The sequence below is a fragment of the Dipteris shenzhenensis genome, chromosome 19, assembly GCF_047967505.1.
Source record: "Dipteris shenzhenensis isolate YYH24624 ecotype China chromosome 19, Dip_SZ_1.0, whole genome shotgun sequence".
NCBI classification, from domain to species: Eukaryota; Viridiplantae; Streptophyta; class Polypodiopsida; order Gleicheniales; family Dipteridaceae; genus Dipteris; species Dipteris shenzhenensis.
The window spans coordinates 43,839,782-43,861,852 of record NC_141614.1 but is presented as its reverse complement, the minus strand read 5'-3'; the positions used below and the strand labels follow the sequence as shown (position 1 = coordinate 43,861,852).

At 43.3% G+C, this 22,071-nt stretch overlaps 1 protein-coding gene across 1 annotated transcript in view; it reads left to right on the top strand.

Moving 5' to 3' along the window:
* Positions 1-6,280: 6,280 nt before the first annotated feature.
* LOC147890509 (E3 ubiquitin-protein ligase UPL5-like) overlaps positions 6,281-22,071 on the top strand; it is a 56,124-nt gene continuing 40,333 nt past the window's right edge. The window contains exon 1 of the mRNA XM_087390452.1: positions 6,281-9,390. Coding sequence (XP_087246578.1) covers positions 6,594-9,390 — 2,797 coding nt within the window. The 5' untranslated portion in view covers positions 6,281-6,593. The remainder of the gene's footprint in view (positions 9,391-22,071) is intronic.

The following is a 22,071-nucleotide window of genomic DNA, read 5'->3' as shown; positions in this document are numbered from 1 at the left end:
TGCATCTAGACTTGATTTTCTTGATACGGGTTTTCCCTAGCACCCATTGATCCTCCCTCCAAGACTCGAAAATTACGGTGTTTGAGGGCCACTCCGGATCCTCTCAAGCATCACCCACATCATCTCTCTTTCTCCTACACTCAAGTATACCCGCCCCTTAATTTGGTCGGCCGACAACATGCCAATTTCCCATCTGAGATATCCTCCCACACTCTTATGCCTTTCTTGAACAAATTCTGCACCCTCACTCTATCATGCAAACCAAAGGGTGCCAAGGTTTGAGAGGTGATGCAAGTCTTAGGGAGAGCATCTGATGGAGTACCGCCTTTAGAGCCGGAAATTCCCTCTTTCCATGCAGCTACTAGACCTGCAACCAAGTCTAACCCATACACTGAAATCGAAAAACTTGAGAAAAGTTGATGATACCATGACAGCCCATCGCACCTCCCCACTCCTCTACCTTTAACTTGACCTTGATAATCTCTATCCATGGGGAGCTGCCGTTAAAAAGCCAAGGAAGCCACTTATAGATCAAGGAGCAATTACAAGTCCTGATATTTGGGAGTCTTAGCCCCTCCTGTTCCTTCGGCAGCTAGGGATGTAGTGCATCTTTCTTTTGGTCACCGCCGTTTCTGCTAAGAGGAAACTTCTAAACAGATTTTCTATTCTCAGCTAGTTAGATTTAGAGAAGTTTCACACCGTCTCCACATACTCCGTTGAGGCCGAGAGAATGTGGTAAATTATGAGATCCCTTGCGTTCTGCAAACCACTCCACACTCTAAGCTTAGTCGTGATTCTAATAGCAAACCAATTAAATCTTTGTTTTACACTAACACCAAGTCCTAGGGGGTACCCGGACTGAAAATGAGACCATGTCATCAACAAATAGGTGCACACTTACCTAGCCACCTGAGGGAAGTTGTACCCCTCTGATTTTCCATTCATCTATCACCGTCTTGAGTGAAAAGTTCAGGGAAATGGTGCATACCACGAAGAGCACAGGAGCCAGTGGGCATCCTTGACCGACCTCTTCATGTCATGGGTACCCACCACTCCACCATTCAAGCACAGGATTGCCGAAGCATTACCAAAAAAAAGTGGAGACTAATTCCCCACCAAGCCCCAACTTAGTTAGTACAGCCAAGATAAAGTCCCATCTCACCCTGTCATAGGCCTTGTCGATATCAAAGCCGAAGAGGATGACTTTCTTATTTGTGTTGCATGCATGTTCATGATCGACCACCTCCACGCATATTTCTCTGATCCTGAGGGCTATTGCCTTGGCAACTATCTTGTAGCTCATGTTGAGCATAGTAATTGGTCTCCATTCACCTACCTTCAGCCGTGCTTGTCTTTTTGGGAAAAGTTTGACGAGCCCAGCATTGACATCAGAAGAAAGAGCTCTTGTTCTAATAGTTGTGTTGGCCTCGAGATCATTGCTTAACAAATCCCAAAACTCTTTGTAGAACTCTATGGAAAAACCATCTGGCCTCGATGCTTTGTCCTCCTTCATAGTGAAAAGAGCCCTCTTGAGTTCCTCTGTGGAAAAAGGTCTGGTCAAGGCCGAGCATTGAGTATCAGATACTCGAGTAAGCCTTCTAAAAAGGTTCCAATTCCATTCATCATTCTGGACTGCCTCCTCGCCAACAATTGAGCTGAGTTCTTTCCTGAAAACATCTGCAACGTGCCAAAATTCAATGACCAGGTTGCCACTCGCATCTGTGATCCTGCCCACCATCTCTCCTTCCTGGTTTCTTTTGATGGCTTGGAAGAAATATTAGTAGGGCAGTCTCATATTGCTAGCCACCGTTGTCTACATCTAACTGTGGCCCAATTGACTTCCTCCATTCTCTTTATTGCATGGCCACTTCTATTTCTGCCATTAAGGTTGGCAGAATGTGGTCCTTTCGGGGCTTGCTACATCATGGCTCTTGTAGCACTCTTGGCAAGAAGGATCATGTCGCCTTCTTGTTTTCTCCCCACTTTGGCTTGCTCCTCTACTTACCCTACAGATTGCAGCATCCCATCATTGAATCGGGTGTGTGCAGCTAGAAGAGTGATCTGTCCAAATTCTTTTCATATTTGTGCAAAAAAATTTGGAGGCAAGGTGGGTCTTCTTGAATGTGAACGGTACGTCTAATGACCTGACCGCTGCCATTGGCACACAAAAGGACTAGATGATAGGGAGGTGATCAGAGCGGCATGTAACTCTTCCTTCCATGGCACCATCCTTCGCCGAAGCTGTAGATCTGATTCAATCGACTTGTGCAAAAAATCTACACCTTTCCTACGTTAAGACTAGGAAAATCCCTTCATACCTTCAGGATCTAGTTCTACACACTTAATCAAACCCTACTACTTATTAGCTTGCCCTAGGCTTCCTTCTTCGCCCCTGAGATAGATGAAATCACATGCGACCTATTAGCTTCTCTTTCGATGAAATTCCAATCCCCCCCGACTAGCCAGTGTTCATCAATCAAGGCGAACAATAGATTTTCCCAACATCTCCGCCTCTCCAAGGGCATATGAGGGGCGTAAAGACTCACTCAAAACCATCCTTACACGTCGAGACTGCAACGAACCAACCTTTGAATCACAAGCAAGCTCTCTAGCTTGTATGGACTTGTGGGTCAGAATTGCTACCACAGTTTTGCCTATTTGGGGACAATTGGCCAAAACATCGAACCCAACTTTCCTACACTCAAACCACTAGCTATCATCTTGGCCACTCTTCAATTCTTGAAGGAGAACAACTTGTGGTCACCTCCTAGGGATCACCCTCATGCATGCATCCTGTTTCACACTCCCACACCACCCTCTAACATTCCAAGATAACACACAAATACTTTGACCTCCACTCCCTGCCTCCACTCCGCTACTGGGACAGAACTTTGTATGCAATTAATGTGCCTTCTGAAATTCAACTTCTTGGTTATTTACTTATTGCTATCATGGAGCATCCTAGAAGTTTATACATTGGTTTAGCATATATTTGTTCTCTTCCAAAGGCTCTTTATTTTAATTATGTATACAAAGGGGTTTCCTTTAGGCCTTTAACACATGGTAGGGTAAACATATCAAGTATGACTACTTGGATGGTTCTCAAATCACTTCACCTTACATATTCCTCTTCCATATGTAGATAGGAATGCTATACCCAAAAACAACCTCAAAGGAGCGCTTTTGAAGTTGAGCTTATTGGATTTTGCTAAGTGGTCCAATTGTGCACATCATCATTAGTGCCCCTTTGATGTTTGATAATGGGAACCAATGTTTGGCCTCTAATTGAGTTGGGTGATTGAGCATTAGTAGTTAAGGTCAGTCTCTCTCATTGCGCACATCATCATTGGTGCCCCCATTTGATGTTTGATGCTGGGAATCAATGTATTGGCCTCTAAGAGAGTTGGGTGATCGAGCATTAGTAGTTAAGGTCAGTCTCCCCCTCTCTCTCCCTCTCTCTCTCTCTCTCTCTCCCTCTGTCCCCCCCTCCCCCCCCTCCCCCTCTCTCTCTCTCTCTCTCTCTCTCTCTCCCCCCCCTGGCCCCCCCCAACCCCCCCCCCCCCCCTCTCTCTCTCTCTCTCTCTCTCTCCCCCTCCCTCCCTCCTCCCTCCCTCCCTCCCCTCCCATCCCCCCCCCCCTCCCCTCCCCCCCCCCCTCCCCCCCCTCTCTCTCTCTCAATCAATCAATCAATCAATTTTACTTGGCTTGTTAATCAAGGAACGTTTTTGTCCATAGGATGCATATTAATAATGAAAATAGGTTGCTCAAATTTTGCAAGCTTGTTAATCAAGGAACGTTTTTGTCCATAGGATGCATGTTAATAATGAAAATGGGTTGCTCAAATTTTGCAAGCTATAAGATATTTACCATGCCACATGTGGTAATGAAATTGGGGTCTTATGTTTTATACCCTTGATAACTTCAACCATTATGTGACAAAACCTAGGTGGTATGTAGCAAAGGTTAAATATGGTAGGGTGCCATTTTCATTCATTTAATGAGGCTATAAAATGTAAGCATAGTAAATTTTGCTTTAGTATAAAACTTTCTCTTAACGAACTTTCTTATCAAATTCCTCTAATGAGCTCAATATAAACAAAAGATTGTTTCCTATTTAAAAGTAAGTGTATAGAATTGACATGACATGCATATATGTGGAGCATTTTCACGACGACGACTTCGTCAACTTTTATGATAGCTTCTGTTGATTGAGGTAAACTAATCAATTTTAAGTTCAAATGTCTTACAAGAAAATGATATGAATTGAAATAGCACCCTATCATATTCAGCCTTTGCTATATAGAGGTTATATACAACATAGGTTATGCCAAATAATGGCATTTACTTAAAAATTTCATAACTTTCTTAACGTAAATGCTTTTCACATGATTCATATAGCAATTGGGAGCGAGAGGCGAAACATTCCCAAACTTTTTCACGTGTTTATGTCATTCCCCCATTTTCATAACCAAGAACTCATGGCTTATTCTTTGATTTTCGCAATTAAGAACTCATGGCTTATTCTTACTTATCTACTCATCCTCCGACGTAATGTAATGATTCAACTCTTTATTTTTATAAATGGAACATAGTGCACATTGACTTTGAACTACAATGAACAAATGAAACATTTGTACTATGAAGCTTGATTAATGTCCCTTGAAAGACTTTTACATTCTCAATGGTAGGAGATAATTATATCAACAAGGCAAATAGATGTTTAAAAAATAAAATATAATATAAATGCCGAATATATTAACAGGGTGGTTAGCCCCCAAAAAGAATGACCTTACAAAATTTGGCCTTATACCAAGAGCCGTCGCTCAGGGCAAGAGGGCTTGAAATGGATGTTTGAATAATCAACCCTTATTTATAGATGACTAATGCTCCTCCTCTTACATTGGAACGTTGCTTTGTAGGATTCAAACCATGTCTTTGCTCAGTAGGCATAAAGTTATCAAACCATAAGAAGAACATGAAGTATTTAATGCAAAAAAAGGGCATAACTATAGGTTTTATTGTTTTTAAAAAGCGCTTTCATGAAGAGAAATCAAATTCTATTGCTAAAACAAAAAAGGAAGCACGTCTTTTGTAAAGTAAGTTCGTTCAAAGCTAAAGTGTCTCCTGCTTTTCTTTACAAGCTTTTGGAATGCGACATAAAATTGATGGTTAACAATTGTTTAAACCAATGATTCTAAGAGCACGAACATCATCCATAGAATGAAAATATGAAAATACGGCATCACCAAGATTCTTTAACATTTGAATGATCTTTAGTTTTTCGTAAGTTTACTTTTATTGAGGTTGGATAGTTCATGGTTTCTTTTGGACACCTTGCACTCTTTCAAAGGGGGAAATAATGCGTGTCACTCAAGATATCTTTTGTTGGAGACAGACACACACCCAGGTATACAAGGATGCATGTTTGCATGCATGTGCGCGCACACTCGTATATTGAAATGTGTATGATGGATCTGTACGTTTGAGAAAGTCTCCATGCATAGGAAGACAACCTTTTTTTAAACACAATAGTAAGCATTTTGATAAGATTAAAAATATGCCTCCCCGCACAACTGTGCATAGCGACATCGTTGCCCTATTAATCTCTTAATGTGCAAGGGAAGCCATGAGACACCCCATGCCCAAATGTGTTCTTAATATGCATTGCTGCGTGGTCGAAGGTAGCCAATGGGAGGCAGGCGAGATATGACGTGGATGGTTGGCTGGCCCAAACGTACCTCGAGAGGTGATGGGACCGCCACAAATATGTGTCGGCGGGAAGGGTGTGAACGTGCGTGGCAGCGGGAAGGCCTCTATTGGCAACAAGGTTGGCTGGAAGGGGTGTGCTTGCGTTGGAAGGGAGGTATGTGATAGGGTTGAGAAGCGAGAAAGAAAGGGCAGGTGTGACGTGGAGGGATGGAGATGACGTGGAGGGCGGTGGCGCCAAAAGAGGAGGAAATGCTGAGGTGGAAAGACAGGGGGGGACATGGAGGCGGGGTGTGCGCCCAGGCCGGGGGGCAGGAGCGTGTGCTGAGGTGGCGAGCTGCCACGCGGGGACAGGAAAGAAAGGGAGGTTGGAGATCTGACGTGGACGGGGTCAAATGAGGAGGGGAATGCTGCGGTGGAAAGGGACAGGGGGGACGGGGGAGGGGGACGTGAGGTGTGAGCCAAGTCAAGGGGACACGTAGGAGGACGCCACTGAGGGCATCTCTCTCCTTTTTGTTTTGCCACCCGCAATTGCTTTTTTCTTCTTTCTTGTCATTAGAAAGCTTCACTTCGCCATAGCCAAAAACCTCTCCTGTGAAGCTTCCCGTCCGCCATAGCCACCAAGCTTCTTCCTCTTCCTCCATAGCCAAAACCTTTCTCTTTTTCATCCCCCCCTCCCGCCATAGCCACAAACTCCCCCTTCCTCCTTCCCCCCAAACACCTCCCTTTTTCCTAGATCTCCCGATCTCCATCGAATCCTTTCCTTCCTCCCCCCCCCCCCCCAATGCTTCGCCTCCTCCTCCCCCTCCCCCCATGACCTCCCCGCACTTTTGCCCCCATGACGGTCTTCCCCCTCCCCCCTCCCCCTCCCCCTTCGCTTGACTTAGATGGTTCTTGCAAGCCTCGCTCATTCTTTCCGGAGGCTCCTCGGCCACTTGCGCCACGCCGCTCTCACCTCTTGTAGCAGAGGCGACGGGGCCGAGACTGATATGGAAGTTCGAGAAGACGAGTCGGCTGTGTCGCAGGCTGCCACACGATGTTCGTCTGCAGTCCCCGCACGGCGGCTTCCTCTCACAAGGGGTAGAGAGCGGGCAGATGATCGGGGCATGGAGACGGCATCGATTGCGATGTTGCAGTCCGCAGGGCCGCTCTTCAGAATAGGTCCTATCAAGCGCAAGCTGGAGGAGCTGGACGTCGAACCCGCCGAGTTTTCGGGATTAGCCAATTCACAGGTCCGACCAAGACGAGAAACTAGGGATGCTTTGTCGGAGAGGATTGCTCCTGCGGTAAGTGGCAGAGAAAGGCTCGATTCTTTTACTCATGTAGAGGCTCAGGCTTTGGACGAGGAGACTCAGTCGAGGGAAGAGGAAGGCAATGCAGCCAATGATGCTGATGCCCCCTGGGATCATGAGGCCGTGTGTGATAATTCTAGGGACGGGAGCATCGGCGATTCCGTTAGGACCACAGCTTACGATCACGGAGATGTAGTTATGGAAATGAGTGTGGATGATAGCATGAACTGTGGCTTAAACCTTGCTGCTGAGGATAGACCCGGACATTCGGCTAGGCAAACCCCAGACGATGTTGATCCATTGGTTGGAAGGTCTTCGGAAGCGTCAGTGACTTTTCAATATCCTGAAACGGGGGGCTTAGGGAAAGCGGGGGCTGATGTTGGTGTACAAAAGGAAAGTGATCATGGAGAATCAGAGACGAGTGTGTCAAGGGGGAATGAGACCCCTGGAAGAGATTTTGAGACGGAAAACGTTAGGATTAGGCAGCAGGAGAAGGAAACAGAATTTGACTTCCAATTCAGCTCCAGAAGTATGGATGACAAGATTGCACTTGCAGATGTTTGCGCAAGTAGTAGCAAAAACGGCTCGGTCACTAGCAGCTGCTCAAGTTCTAAGGGTGATTCTTTCTGTGATGAAAACCTTCCCAGTTTAGATTATGAAGCATTTGGCAGGTCTCACCTACGGCTTCAGTTCTTTGTTAGGACTTTTATTGATGGTCGCACTATCGTTCTTCATGCAAATGCATTTGATACAATCGAGTCTGTTCATAGGCAAATCTTTTTAAAGACAGGTCTACCAATATCAGAGCAACGCCTAATATATTTTGGGAGGCAGCTCCAGCACGACCAGACACTTGTAGAGTGTCGAGTGGCTAACGATGCGACCCTTTATCTGGTTGCCCGCATGCGTAGCACTGCTCTTCCTCATTCATGGCAGCTCATTAATGATCTAGTTGCTACAATAAGGCGAACTTGCGCAATGGGAAATCAAGAAGGACACCTCAGGGTTAAGTTGATGCAGGCTCAGGATCAGGATAGCATTAAGTCTGGCGTGAAAGATTTTTTGAAGATGGCAATGAAATCTGTCCCATTTTCTGAACACATGCAGGTCTTTCAACTCGCTGGAGCCACATCTGCATTAGTTATGCTGTTACTTTCACCTGTTGAAAGCAACCGTGAGTGTGCAGAAGAGTCAATCAAGCTATTTCTTTGTTCCAGTGAGGACTGCTTACCTGCACATATCCATTGCCATTGTGCACCTGTTCTCTTGGACTTCTGCAAGTTGCTTGCCAAGAGTGCACCGAATCACAGCCTTTATCCTGTCTGCCGCAATGCCCTTGCCTGCTTGCTTGACACAGTAGGTGTTGCTCACGGAAGCACATATTTTAATGAAGCGAAGGCAGAAAGTATTGTTCATGATTTTGCACCGTTTGTCAATGAACTTTCATTGCGTCTCTCTTCAAACTTAAGATGGACAGCCAAGGGTTATACTTTCCAAGAAAAATCCACTCACTTTACCTCCTACGTCAGAGAAGGGCAGGACTTTACAGCATTTGTTATACCTCTTTGCAAAGCCATGGAAGCGTGCAAAGGGATTGAAAGTTCTGTTTCACCATCGATTGCTTTGAAGGCTGAGAACATTGCTTATATACATTGCACAGAAAAGGTGGATGCACATTGTGGAGCTCTCCTGAGCAAGGATGCCTTTGGCAGGGACTCTATGCCTTTGGTAGATGAAGCTATTACCAAGGATGGGGGCTACAAAGGGGAGATAGGATCTCAAAGGTGGCTACAAAGGCTGTTCCAGGAACTTCTTCAAGAGATAGATAATTGCTTAGAAGCAGTCATCCAAGTCACTGAAAGACCCCATGAAATATCAGGGTTGGTCGTAGCAGATGAAAAGCCATTTGGCTGGGCCCCATTTTTGGTTGTACTTAAAGGCCTGCATGCAATAGCTAAGCTATATGAAGGTGCTATGGAGGATCTGCTTACGATGCTCCGGGCACGGCGATTGGCCTTGAATGTGCTTATCAAGCAGTCACGATGGCAGGATGATCATTCTTGGCTGCTCGAACATACATATCTCTTGGACTTTGAACCAAAGAGGAGGCTTGTGATGGCAATGCTCCCAGAACCACAGGACGATCATGATGATAGGCATGAGATTATGGTGCATCGATCTCAGCTGCTTTCTGAGTCCTTTGATTTGCTAGCATATGTTGATCCCGATGCTTTACAAGGGGGAATTTCTGTGGAGTTTGCTGCAGAGGATGCAACAGGACCAGGAGTTTTACGGGAATGGTTCTCTCTAATATGCAGGGAGATCTTCAATCCTCAAAATGCCCTTTTTTTGTCCTGCCCAAATGATCGTCGGAGAATTTTCCCTAATCCAGGTATTATTTTAACTGAGTACTTTTGAGACGATGCCTATTTGGGAAGTTTGTCCTTAATCCTTTAAAATAATTCTGTAAGGAGGGGCACATTTTGTGATGTAGTCATGTCCAATTGCTTTGATCTTTCCAATCAGCCTTTTAGTGCCCCACAAAATAAATAAACACCGCCCCCCCGCCCCCCCCACCCTTTCGCCCTACTCCCCTTCCCAAAAGCCCTATTCTTCCCTTCTCTCTCTCTCACACACACACACACACACACACACACACACACACAGTCTCTCTCTCTCTCTCTTTCTGCCCCTAACTGATGTAAAACAACTCACCTTGTACTGATATAAAGCAAGATGTCTTTGTATGGACACTAGGTGTTGTTTCCCTTTTTTCCATCAGGCATCATGTACGCTATCAATTAAAGTTCCACAATGCTACATCAATGATGTTATCATGTAATTTTATCGCTAGGGGGGACGCCTAAGCTAGGAGTAAGACACTAGTAAATGGTGGTTAGGCTTTAAGGGGCCTAAGAATGGGCTTTTGCGTGAACTAAAAGGGGATTCTGCCTAGTTAGTGCAGGTAGTACTAAATGGTGTTAGTGTCCTAAGTGGACTAATACCTAAAATGGTAAGCGACCATTGGGCTTAGGAGTGGCATTGGGTGCATCCAGGAGGTTCTAGTACGGTGACTCTTGTTTGATCTGTTGTGACTGGGTGGAAAACCTCCTATGTTGTTGTTGAGCGGCGAGAGTTTCTACAGGGATTCTAATAAGAGCTGGTGATCCCAGCTTGTGAGGCGGATTGGCTGAGTATCACGATTCACTGCGCGTAGTGTTTGAGAAATAGAACGGGATCTAGATGGCAGAACTTAGTTTTGGTTGTCATGTGACTCCATCACTTTGACGATTCAACTGGGCTGACGGTGACAAACTGTTGACATCAAGTTCACTGGGGCTGATGTGTGACGTAGTATTTGCATCAAGTTACAGTGAGTGTTGTGAAGCGAGTGGACTGAAGTGCTTTGGCTTCACTTATTGGATGGGTTAACGGAGATTCACCCATTATGTCGATAGTGCTTATGAGCACCTGTTTGGGTCTGCAAGCATAGCCTTGACAAAGTGCCAGATGATGGTTGAAAGACATCAATGGCGGGATGATTGATATGTTCTGTCTGTGCATTGACGAATACCTCTCTCAAATGGAGTTTGAATGATGTTTAGTATTTTCGTTTTGTATGCTGATGAATATCCTTGTCAAGCAGTGTCATTATGTGACAAGCTGCAGCTGCAACAAATAACCACCAGATAGAACGTGTATTGTAACTTCCAGGGGCACTATTTCATCATAAAGTTAATTGTCCCAGATATATCTCTAAACTATTTTAACATTGTTTTCAAAGGCCTGTCAAATAAAGACATGAAATCTGTTGATTCATTAGCAGTCAGTCTCGCAGGTTTATGTGTGGGTATTTTTCAAGACAAATTTAGTTTTTGGTTCTATTAGAATTCATTTGCCATAGTTCCAAACATCGTCTGCAATTGAACTATGGAATTTGTTTTGAAAAGCCGTTTGTGTTGGACTTGCATCAATGGAATTTTCAAGACAAGGTTGAAATTCATTTTTATTTGGTGTTGTTACAAACAAAATCTGGGTTTTGACCAAGTTGTTTATCTTGAAATGCCCTTTGTTTTGGGCATAGATTGAATGATATTTTAATAGAAGCTTTTCACATAAAGTTCATATGGTTTGAAATTTATTTGCTTCTTTGAAATGTGACTTCTATTGACTATGCAATCCTCACATGCACTTCGGGTATGAGCGTGCTTTTAATGAGGCTGGCCATATGCTAGATTTGGGCATAATCAATGTATGGCCCAATCTCTTGCACATAGTCCCGTACCCTTACAAGAGGATCCTGCTCTTTGAGGAAATTTATGTTAGAAACATGGTGAAGAGAGAGAGAGAGAGAAGTAGAAGTAGAAGTAGAATTTTATTATCGTCCTCGGGGGGCCAAAAATGACCCATGGGACCTAATCCTCAGTACAAAAATCTCCTCCGCTGTGGAGGGGTCAAGAGTTTTCAAGTTCTTGACGGTACAAAAAAAGACGAGTGAAAAAAGATCCCAACGCTGCCGGAGAGGCAGTGGAGAGAACTGACGAGATCTGAGTGGTGTCTGCGAGTATCTGCTGATAGTCGTTTCTGATGTGTGCATATCAAGGGCAGTGTAGGGCTATATGTGCCTCTGTCTCTATTGTCTGCGAATCACAGAATCTGCAAACTCTGACATGTCGCGGCAGATTTAGCCAAGCTCTTGTCTCTATTGCCAAGGTATGTGACCGTGTGCGGAATCTGGCAATATTCTGCGATAGAGAAGAGGTATGGGAGTACTGATGTATGGCTGAGCAGGGGCATCTAGTGTTATGAAAGATGACCAGCATAAAGGATTTATTTGATCTTGATAGTATTCTAGCTTGGTCCTCTTTTCTGCTGTCAACCATTGGGTTTGTAGAGTGCATAGTAGGGACAACTGGAATTCTTGCATCTTGACCTTTTCAGGGGGCATAGTCAGGTATGATTCCACTTTCCATCTGCTGAACCATTTCCTTATATCTGTCCCCCATCTTGTGCAGATGATCTTGCTTTTATGATTCTTCTGAAGTTTCATACTAGCAGTCCATGCTCTATGTGGCAATCTTTCTTTTGGCATTTGTTGTACTTCCACTAGGTACTGCATCACTCTGATCAGTGCATGGAATTCAATTGGCCGCCTGCCCGTTTCCAATAAGAGGACTGAATAAGGGGTAGTTGGCTTGACTCCTAGATGTCTTCGTAGGAAAGCTTTTTGCATTTTTCAATCTCATTCCATGTGGAGAGAGAGATGCTGCCCCCCCATACTTCTATTCCATATAACACTGTTTGAACCACATATGCATCAAACAACATATTCCGAATCTTCCAGTTCCAGGTGTCAGTGTGCCTACAGTTGTTTTCAAATTGATAGTACTTCCCCCAACCTGTATTTAGCCTTCTTTGTGCACATTGCCACCGTCTGTGATCGGCTGGTATGTCAATTCCCAAATATTTAAAGGTATCGACATAGTCAATGGGCTGCCCCTCAAAGCTGATAACCGGGGGATGTTCAGGTCGGGTGGTGCATACTGCCATCATTTTGGTTTTGGCAGTGTAACTTGCAGCTCACTTCCCGTGCAAAAGACCTGCAGTACCTGTAATAGTTGATGCATCGAGTCAGGGTTGTTAGCGAAAAGAACCACGTCATTTGCATATAGGAGCAATAGTATTGTCCATAGCCCAAGCTTGGGCTCTTGTATCCCTTCTTCTGCTGCAAATTCATTAATCAGTTCTTCTAGCTTGTCAATGCATATTCCAAACAGTGTGGGTGAAAGAGGGCAACCTTGTTTCACCCCCATATTACTTTGGAAGGCAGTTGACAGTCCATGTTCTTGCCTGAGTCTGCATGATACCTTCTCGTATATGCGAGAGATGCCTACCCTTAGTGCCAAAGGGACTCCGAGGTCTTGCATTCTTTTCCATAGGCCACCTCTCGGGACTGTATCAAATGCCTTCTTGAAATCTACAAAGCAACACAGAAGAGTTTCTCCTTTGAGCTTGCTCTCATCCATGAGTACTCTTAATGTGACCAGGTGATACTGCAGTTCTATGTTCTTTACGGAAGCCTGCTTGGCCAATGGCCCTCTTCTTGGCCTCTTTAGCCCAATTGCTGATTTTTGCCTCAAGCACTGTGCTAAAAAGTTTAGAGAGAGAGAGAGAGAGAGAGAGAGAGAGAGAGAGAGAGAGAAGGTTAGGGTGTGAGGAAATGATGCTCAAATGAAGACATGAAGATGGCTTTCATTCATTCATCAAGTGTATCATGACAAGTGAAGTACAAGCCTTTATATAGGCTACTCACACACTCTCTAGCACCTAGTGCATATGGGATAAGTCCCATGATGACACGTGGCACCCACACAAGACACACACATAGACTAGTACTAGATCACCTAGTACTATACACTAACACTTCACACCAACACACTCTTTGACTATGATATCTCCAACACCCCCCTTCAGAGCAAAGAGGTGTGAGACCCAACACGCAAGAGTAGACCGATCCCCCTTCCACAGCAATACTGCAAAGAGCAAGTCCAACTTTCGAACACCTCCCGTGTGATAGTGACTTCTCAGTCAGCTTGTGACCGGCAAGGGCAAACCATCACTCGTCATCCCCCCCTTACTCTGAATTGAGTGGTTACTACCATCAACAAAGTAAAAGACAATACATTCATTTTTGGGGGACAATCTAGGGCAGAGGACCTCTTATTGACTCTTCAAACATTCATTTTAGAGGGACTACTCAAGGCAGAGAACCTTTAACTCAAACATAGAAATATTTTCACTCATTTTATGCATAGCAGGGGCAGAGAACCCATGATCCCGAAGTAGCTACCGCACAAGAGTGTGCACATCTTGATGCGAAGAGGTATGTTGGTGAAGAACCAGGTGAGGATGCCCTCAAATGATGTGTCGATGAAGGCCATAGGAGCAGCTACCAAGGGACATCATGTCACGACTCTCAATGTGCCGATCGGAGAGTCACCGAATGCGAAGACGAGCCTCGGAGGCTCCAAAATGTAAACCCTGATCAAAACGCAGCAATAGGGTGTCCGGAAAGGCAAACCCTAATAAAAAAGCAGCAAGATTACACCTCGAAATGACGTAGGACAGCTCCAAAGTGAAAAGCAGCTCCTTGGAACAGCTCCGAATGCTTCAGAGCTCTTGTAGATGTTCGCAGCAGATAGGTGGTGGCTGTAAATGCTCTAAAATACACACAGCAGGGCCCAAAGTCCAAAGGCGGTTGCTGTAGGTGCTCTAGAGGCAAAGGCGGGTCTCGAAATCTGCAAAGCAGCTCAGCAAGGCACTTGAAAGTACACCGAGATGCTGCAGCAGGCCACCACAATGAGAAACGGCTGTTGTAGGTGATCTGGAAGCCAAGAAGCAGCCCTGAGATATCTCTGTTGAAGGCGGCTATGCAGGAGCAGCTTAGAAACGCTAGGAAATCCCTTCAAAACCTCAAATAGGTGGTCGGCTATGCTACAGCGGCCTAGGAACCCTAGATTCGGCGATGGAGAACTACAAAATGGCTTTAGTTGAAGAAAACACCGAGTAGTAGAGAACAGGCCGCCTAGTGTTCCAAGAGAGCTCGAATGGAGGCGGCTGGCTGCAAGGACAGAAAACAGAGGTGGAGTGGCTATGGAGGAGGCTCAATGAACTGAAAGAAGGGGGTAGCTAGAGGCGGAAATGAACAGAGGGTCTAATCGGGTGAAAACAGCAAGAAAATGGAGGTAAAACAGGGCGAAATGGAGCAGGACTGAGGCGGCTGCAGGAAGAAGGGCTGAAACAGAATTAGGGTTAGGGCTGGAGAAGGTGATGACGTGGCAGAGCAGCTATGGCTAGGTCAGGTCGGGCTGGCTCTGATACCATGTTAGAAACATGGTGAAGAGAGAGAGAGAGAGAGAGAGAGAGAGAGAGAGAGAGAAGGTTAGGGTGTGAGGAAATGATGCTCAAATGAAGACATGAAGATGGCTTTCATTCATTCATCAAGTGTATCATGACAAGTGAAGTACAAGCCTTTATATAGGCTATTCACACACACTCTAGCACCTAGTGCATATGGGATAAGTCCCATGATGACACGTGACACTCACACAAGACACACACACATAGACTAGTACTAGATCACCTACTACTACACACTAACACTTCACACCAACACACTCTTTGACTATGATATCTCTAACAATTTATGGAATTCCTTGTAAATTTGAGCTTAAGACTGAGTCCCTTGAAAAAAAATATACCCGTCTTGATGACTCAATTACTACCTTAGCTATGTTATTGAATTAGTTATCTGAAGCTCAAGCTAGGCAAGACATTCAAAGGATGATTCTTTCCTCATTTGCACCTAGTAGTGTGCCAATGATGTGAAGGAACCAGGGAGCAATCACATGATGGAAATGGATATGGGGCACATAACAACTTGATGTGATTGATAGATAATATGAAGTACAATGCCCATTTTATAGGCTGGGAAGCCTCATCTTCTGACATCACAGGTGAGATCACTAGCCTCCACCTCACACACCTAACTCACCTAACTCTAGGACTCTAGGACACCTTCACACCTACACAACTGTAGGACACCCTCACACTTGACTTTATATTCTAACACCCCCCCATGAAGGAAAAGTGAGGGACTACTCGAATGGAACCAAGAAGAGAACATGACAATGACGGAGTGTGCTAATCTGTGCAATGTCTGAACTAGACATGGCTGCCATGCCAACTCAGAGGCTGAAGTTTGAGCATGGTTCAGAGGTCGGACTCAGCACTCTCATGGCTTTACGTCCCAACATAACTCAGAGGCTCATGTCTCAACATGGATGCATGACCAACTCAGTGGTCTAGACAACTAGAGCAAAATGAGATCCTATCAAAAGCCAATACATGGCTCCCATAGTATATCCCCATCCTGACTCCATAACAGAATGGTGGGGAGTCAGACACGAAAAAACAAGAAAGATTACAACATTTTAGGAGGACACTCCAAGGCTGTGAACCTTTATTGACTCAATGACACACGACTCATTATTACAAGCATTTTGGGGAACTACCCAGGGTAGAGTACCCAAGCACATCAAGCTTATGTAGGAAAATAAATAGATCTCCCATAGATCTCCCAAGCTAGAAGATGTTCCCTCTGCAGCTGTCGCACACAAGTGTGCACATTCCTGCATGTCGATGAAGGTGTTGATGAAGTCCTTGGCAAGAATGCCCTCGAAGGATATGTCGGTGAAATCCATGGGAGCAGCTACGGAGGGCAATCAGCCCATGACTCTCAAAACGTTGAGTGGACCCATGACTCTCAAAACGTTGAGTGGAGAGGAACCAATATCAGAGTAGAAGACCTTAATTTGGGTCAATCTTAGCAAAATCCCCAAATGTTTACATGATACAGGATTCAATTCTGATTAGGAAGAATGAAATTCAGAAAAGCCCCAAAATTTTGAGGAGCTAGTGCATCAAATGTGTCATCAATAAGAGGAGAAGAGGGCAAAATCAAGAAGAGAGAAGCTGAAGGTAATCAACTTCAACTGGGTGACATTTTATGCTTTCAAGGGGGAGCTTCAATCCCAGCGGCGCCTTCAACAGAGATGCGCAACTTCGTGTATGAAGTTTCTCCTGCATGGTATCTGAAATGTACGCTGATATCTAGAGGTGGAGTACGCTGATAACCTGTAGAACTTGTGCTGGAAATTGTGCAAAAAAATGAGTACGCTGCCCACAAAGCAATTGCTGCTGCATTTGCTATGATAAGGAGCGCCTTGCTCTGATTGACAATGCAGATTACTAGAGCAGAGATAGATGTGCTTTGCGATTGCAATCCATCTTTATTCTGCTGTCCACGCTCGTCCGATGATCAATAGCGATGACCCAACATCAAGCATGCCGTCTGAGCTTCCCATATCTAGCCTTGAGCAGAAACATCAATGCTTAAATCTTTTCAGAGATGGTCATGCAAAGGTGTCGCCCATCAAACTTGAAGCTTTCTTGGACGGGATCGAAGCTATCTCCATGAAAGACAGCAATGGACAATGGCGGGCACAGCTGGATTAGTGACCAAGACTAGACAGCTGTAGCTTCATCAGGGCAGAAGAGTACAAGGGATGACAGGCAAAAAGAGAAGGAAAGTGGTGAGAAGAATGAGGAGGAAATGGCGAGTAGAATGGCGCAGCATCAGGGAAGATAGCAGGCAGAAAGAGGAGAGTGAGCGCACTTCAACAAGGGAGAGTCAGGAAGAAACAATGGCTGGCTCTGATACCACATGAAGGAACCAGGGAGCAATCACATGATGGAAATGGATATGGGGCACATAACAACTTGATGTGATTGATAGATAACATGAAGTACAATGCCCATTTTATAGGCTGGGAAGCCTCATCTTCTGACATCACAGGTGAGATCACTAGCCTCCACCTCACACACCTAACTCACCTAACTCTAGGACTCTAGGACATCTTCACACCTACACAACTGTAGGACACCCTCACACTTGACTTTATATTCTAACATGATGCTGCATAGTGAGGGCACTTCTGTGTTGAGTAGTCATATTACTGTTCATAGAGTTAGTGAAACCACCCAATGGAGAGGAAAAAGATAGGAATAAGGATATCCTTCACCTTTATCTGGAAGTGGCAAGATTTTCATAGATTGAATTTAACCCTCTTGAGCTACAAGTCATTGAGGCAAGCTTGTCTCTAGGTAGCAAAGCTTATGAATGGTGTGTAAACTTGCATGATAGCGAGCAAATACTACTTAGTGGAGTTTGAAAAGATTTGTAAAGTCCCTATTAAATCAGTATGTCACTATTAAATCAGTACTTAGTGGAGCTTGAAAAGATTTGAAATTCCCCTATCAAACGAGTATGGTGCTAGGCATTATGAGGCCATTCTTAAGTTAGAAGACCTCACTGAGTTTCATAGAATGAGGGTTTCATATGTGGTCCGAAAGATGATTCCAAGGTAGAAGTCCATAGAAATGCCCCGAAATTCTTGATTGGGCTATTAAATTCTCTTAGATCCATGAGGATTCTGTAGCAAAGTGTAAAATCCAAGTTGAAAGATCCTTTCAAATGAAAGGCAAACTTTACCTTCAGGTCCTAAGGACTACCTCGTCTATGTTTTAAGTGTTCAAGTAAAAATCATATAGCCACAGATTGCCTTAATCAAACGTATGGGATCAAAATCTTTTTGATGAGGGTAGGCCACCAATGAAGCAATTCCATAGTGTATACATCTTGCCAATTCCTCAACATTCTAAATACAAGGAAGTGGAAGTCTTTCATGTAAGTAAGGATTCTAACTATTGTAGATGATGTCTCAAGGTGTATTAAGTAGTCTCTCAAGGGCCCCACTGCTCGGCGATAGCCCTGCTATAAAAGAGGGAGTTGTGGTTAGCACTGTTCTTTTTGGCCTGAGATCATTCACTCTCTGGCGAGTCTTAAACACCATGCTGACTATTGAAAGTTGAAACAGGAATTCCACAAATTTTAATTCTCATGGGTACCATTGTTTTGCTTCTAGACATGTGAGAAATCTGTATAGAGATAGATTTGATTTCTTAGCCATATCAAATTTAAATAAACTTCTTGATTTTGGGGAAGGTTTATCAGATGGTCTAATTTAAAGTTGATATTGGTTAGTACATATTATGTAAATAACAATATAAGGATCCTCAATAATTAAGATGCCTTAGGAGTATTTGTTTTTAATAATTATAATTTTCTTGCTAGCTCTCAGCCGCTCAGTCCTCTTCATCCCACCCAATTAATCTATGCTATCTACAATATTCAAAGTAGCAGTATGCTGAATGTCATCGTACTGCTTTCGTCCGTTTTCAAGAGTGTGTTAGGGAAGCTAGAAATGATCATAAAAAAGATTCTTTGATTGGAGATTTTGAAACCCTAATATGTAGTAATGGCAAAACATGATTTTGAATCCTTTCCTTGTTTTCCTATTGAGCATATAGAACGGGAATTTGCCAACTCGAAAGAAATTTTCAAGGTTTTGGTGAACAATTTTGGATGAAAACTAAAAACACCTGGTCTTAATTTAGAAGCAGGTCGGCTCACCACGAGTAAAAAGGATAGTTAAAGGTATCCTATGGTTTGGAGAACTCATCCAAAGACTAAGAACATTTCTCCTTACCGTCGTAGTCGTAATCCAAATCAAGTTTGGAAGCCAAAAGTGATTCCTGTTGCCCATTCCCCTATTACTGAATGCATCATGGTTCTTGGGTTTCCCCTATTGCCCTGCATGTGTCTTGTGATCTCCTTACTCCTCAAACCAGCAAATTTTTTGTTAAGGTTTTTGAGAGGTTTTCAAGCTTGTCTTGTCAAGCTCTTCGTTTAAGAAACCAAGCTTGCATTCAATTGAAACTATTGTCAGAGGAGTTTCTCAACTCTCAGCTACTTGGTCTTAAGAGCGTTGCCACTTTAAGAAAAGAGCTCGTGATTACTATATTTATTTCTCCCCTGATCTTGACAAGATAGGTTTAAGTTCTATATTGAAGTCACCTCAAGTTATGAGTGCTCTTTCTCATTGGGTTAGAGGAGTTTGGAAACAATCCGTGATTGCTTGGAAATACGTGAAAACATTAGGACAAAGGGCCTTCAATTATGTACACATTGGAAGAAAGCTTACAATGCTCAGAAAGCTTCAATTATGTACACATTGGAAGAAAGCTTACAATGCACGGAAAGTTAGCCATTTTTAGTAGCCCTTGTTGCACTATCAAAAGGTTTGCTCCTTTCTTTGATAGTTCTTTAAGACATGTTGTTATTGATAGTTTGTCATTTCTACTGCTTTTTGAGGGAGTTCTTCTTAAAAGGCATAAAATTTTGACTTTCTTCTTCCAAGGATTTGTGTCTACTAAAAGCCATAGAGCTTTAAGGAGTTTCAAACTTCTATATCCAAGTAGAAGAATTTTTAAGGAGTCCAAGGTCTCTTATCACGTCGGAAATTGACAGTTTTGAATCTGGTTGTTTCAAAAGTAAGAGAATTTTCCTTACCTCTGATAGGGCTCTCTGTTTGATCCTGCCTAAATTCCAGCAGAAGTTTGTGATTTCTTATGTAGACAAATGCTCAAATAATTTTATCTTGACTTGTAGAATGTTTCATTTGCAATCTCTGCTCTGCTAGGAGAGGTAACTTTGTAGCAAAGATGTACACTAGTTATTCTATACCTCAAAAGGATTTGATTTTGAAACATAAAAACTTTCCAAATTTTCTTTATCTTTGTGCAGCTTGAAAGTTTCATAAAAGCCCTAAGGAACCTAAGTTCGTTGCAGCGGCTTGTAAGATTTCTTTTATTGATGTCTCAAAGTGGTTATAGCTCAAGGCCATATTACCCACTATCCATGAACTTTGGAGAAACCTATTGATAGAGGCTGATGTCAGAGAATAATTTGGTGGCAGTTATACCAGTCAGAACATTTTAAAATTCCTCTCAGAGTGTAGAAGAAAAGTGTACTCTCGTTTGAAACATTTGACTTTACTACACTCTATATTGATAGATTTGGAGGTTTTGAAGTCACGAATAAGAAAGCTTGTTTCATAAGTTTTCAGTTACAGATATGAAAAAGATAGATGCAAAGTTTTAAGGGTGAAAAATCAGCCTTGCATTTTGGATTTTGTTGGATGAAATCTAAAAAGCAAGACCTTGATTTTGAAAAAGAAAAGGTGCCCAAAAGTTGTAGAGGTTGAAGATGTCCGTTGTTGGTTAAACTTTCTTCTAGATTTTTTGTGCATAACTCTATTCCAACAAAGCATTGGCATTCCAATGGTACTAATTGTGCTCTTTTCTTAGCAAACTTCTACCTTTTTACTTATGAAATTGAGTTATGGAATGATTGATCTTTGATGAGATTTGTCCAATCATCTTTCATAAACTTATTCAGGTTAGGAGATTCATAGATGACTTGTTTTTCCCAACTATTCCAAACTTTAGCGATTTTATAAACAAAGATCCAAATTTTTTTGTTGGAGGAATTTACCCTCGAGACTTATGCGGACGTAATTGTACAGCTAGTGGAAGCTATTGTAGTTTCTTGGATCTTAGTATTACTCAATCTTCTTTAGGCTTAGACGTTGATAGCTATGTTAAATGACAACAGCCTGAGTATATTGCATTTATGTGCTAGAGCTCTGCCATCTACAGGACTTGACAAAGTTTACAAATGGGCAAAGACTTTCTCAAGGACATGCATCAAATGTTGAGACATGCCTAGGAAAGTAATAAGAAAGCTGACGATAGAGCTAAAAGTTATGTAAATCCACATAGACACAAACTGGAATTCGAACAAGGCAAGAATGTTTATTTGAGAGGATCTGAGTCCTTGTGAATGTCCTAAATTTTCTTCGAAGCTAGACTTACTAGAAGGCTGTAGAGTGCTAGTCATCTGAAGAAGCGATTGCTTGAACGTGAGAGCCTAGTTTGAGAACAACTCTCGATGATGTAATTAAATGCCCAGTGCTTTCACATGAGTGAAAAAGCATTTTTGATGTTAATAGAAAGTCATGCACACCATACAGCTATTGAATAATGTGGATCAGAAGAGAATACTACTTGGGAAAGTGTAAGTAAATTGAAGAATGGTTTCTAATATTGTTGTCAAGGACACCAACTCTTCTTAAAGGGTAGCAAATGTTACATCTATGATAGTATGAGTCCCAAGGGGAATGCCTTAGGTTAGGAAGATAGGTGGTCATTGGTGGTTAGGTTTGAGTGACCTAACAATGGGCTGGAGTGGATAGTGCCTAGTTAGGACAATTAGTACTAGTTCTAGGTCCTAAGTGGTGTTAGTACCTTAAATGGAGTGATACAAAAAATGGTAAGGGACCACTTGGCTTAGTTGGCTGTGGGTGAGATTCTAGTACGGTGACTCACGATTCTAGTATCATGACTCTTGTTTAATCTCTTGTGGCTGGACAGAAAACCTCCTCTCGTGTTATTGAGTAGTGAGAGTTGCTATAGGGGACCTAATACTCAAAACGGAGCAAGCTACCTTGGTTGGCCTTGTCCTCATTTATGGCACTAGCGGTAGATGAAG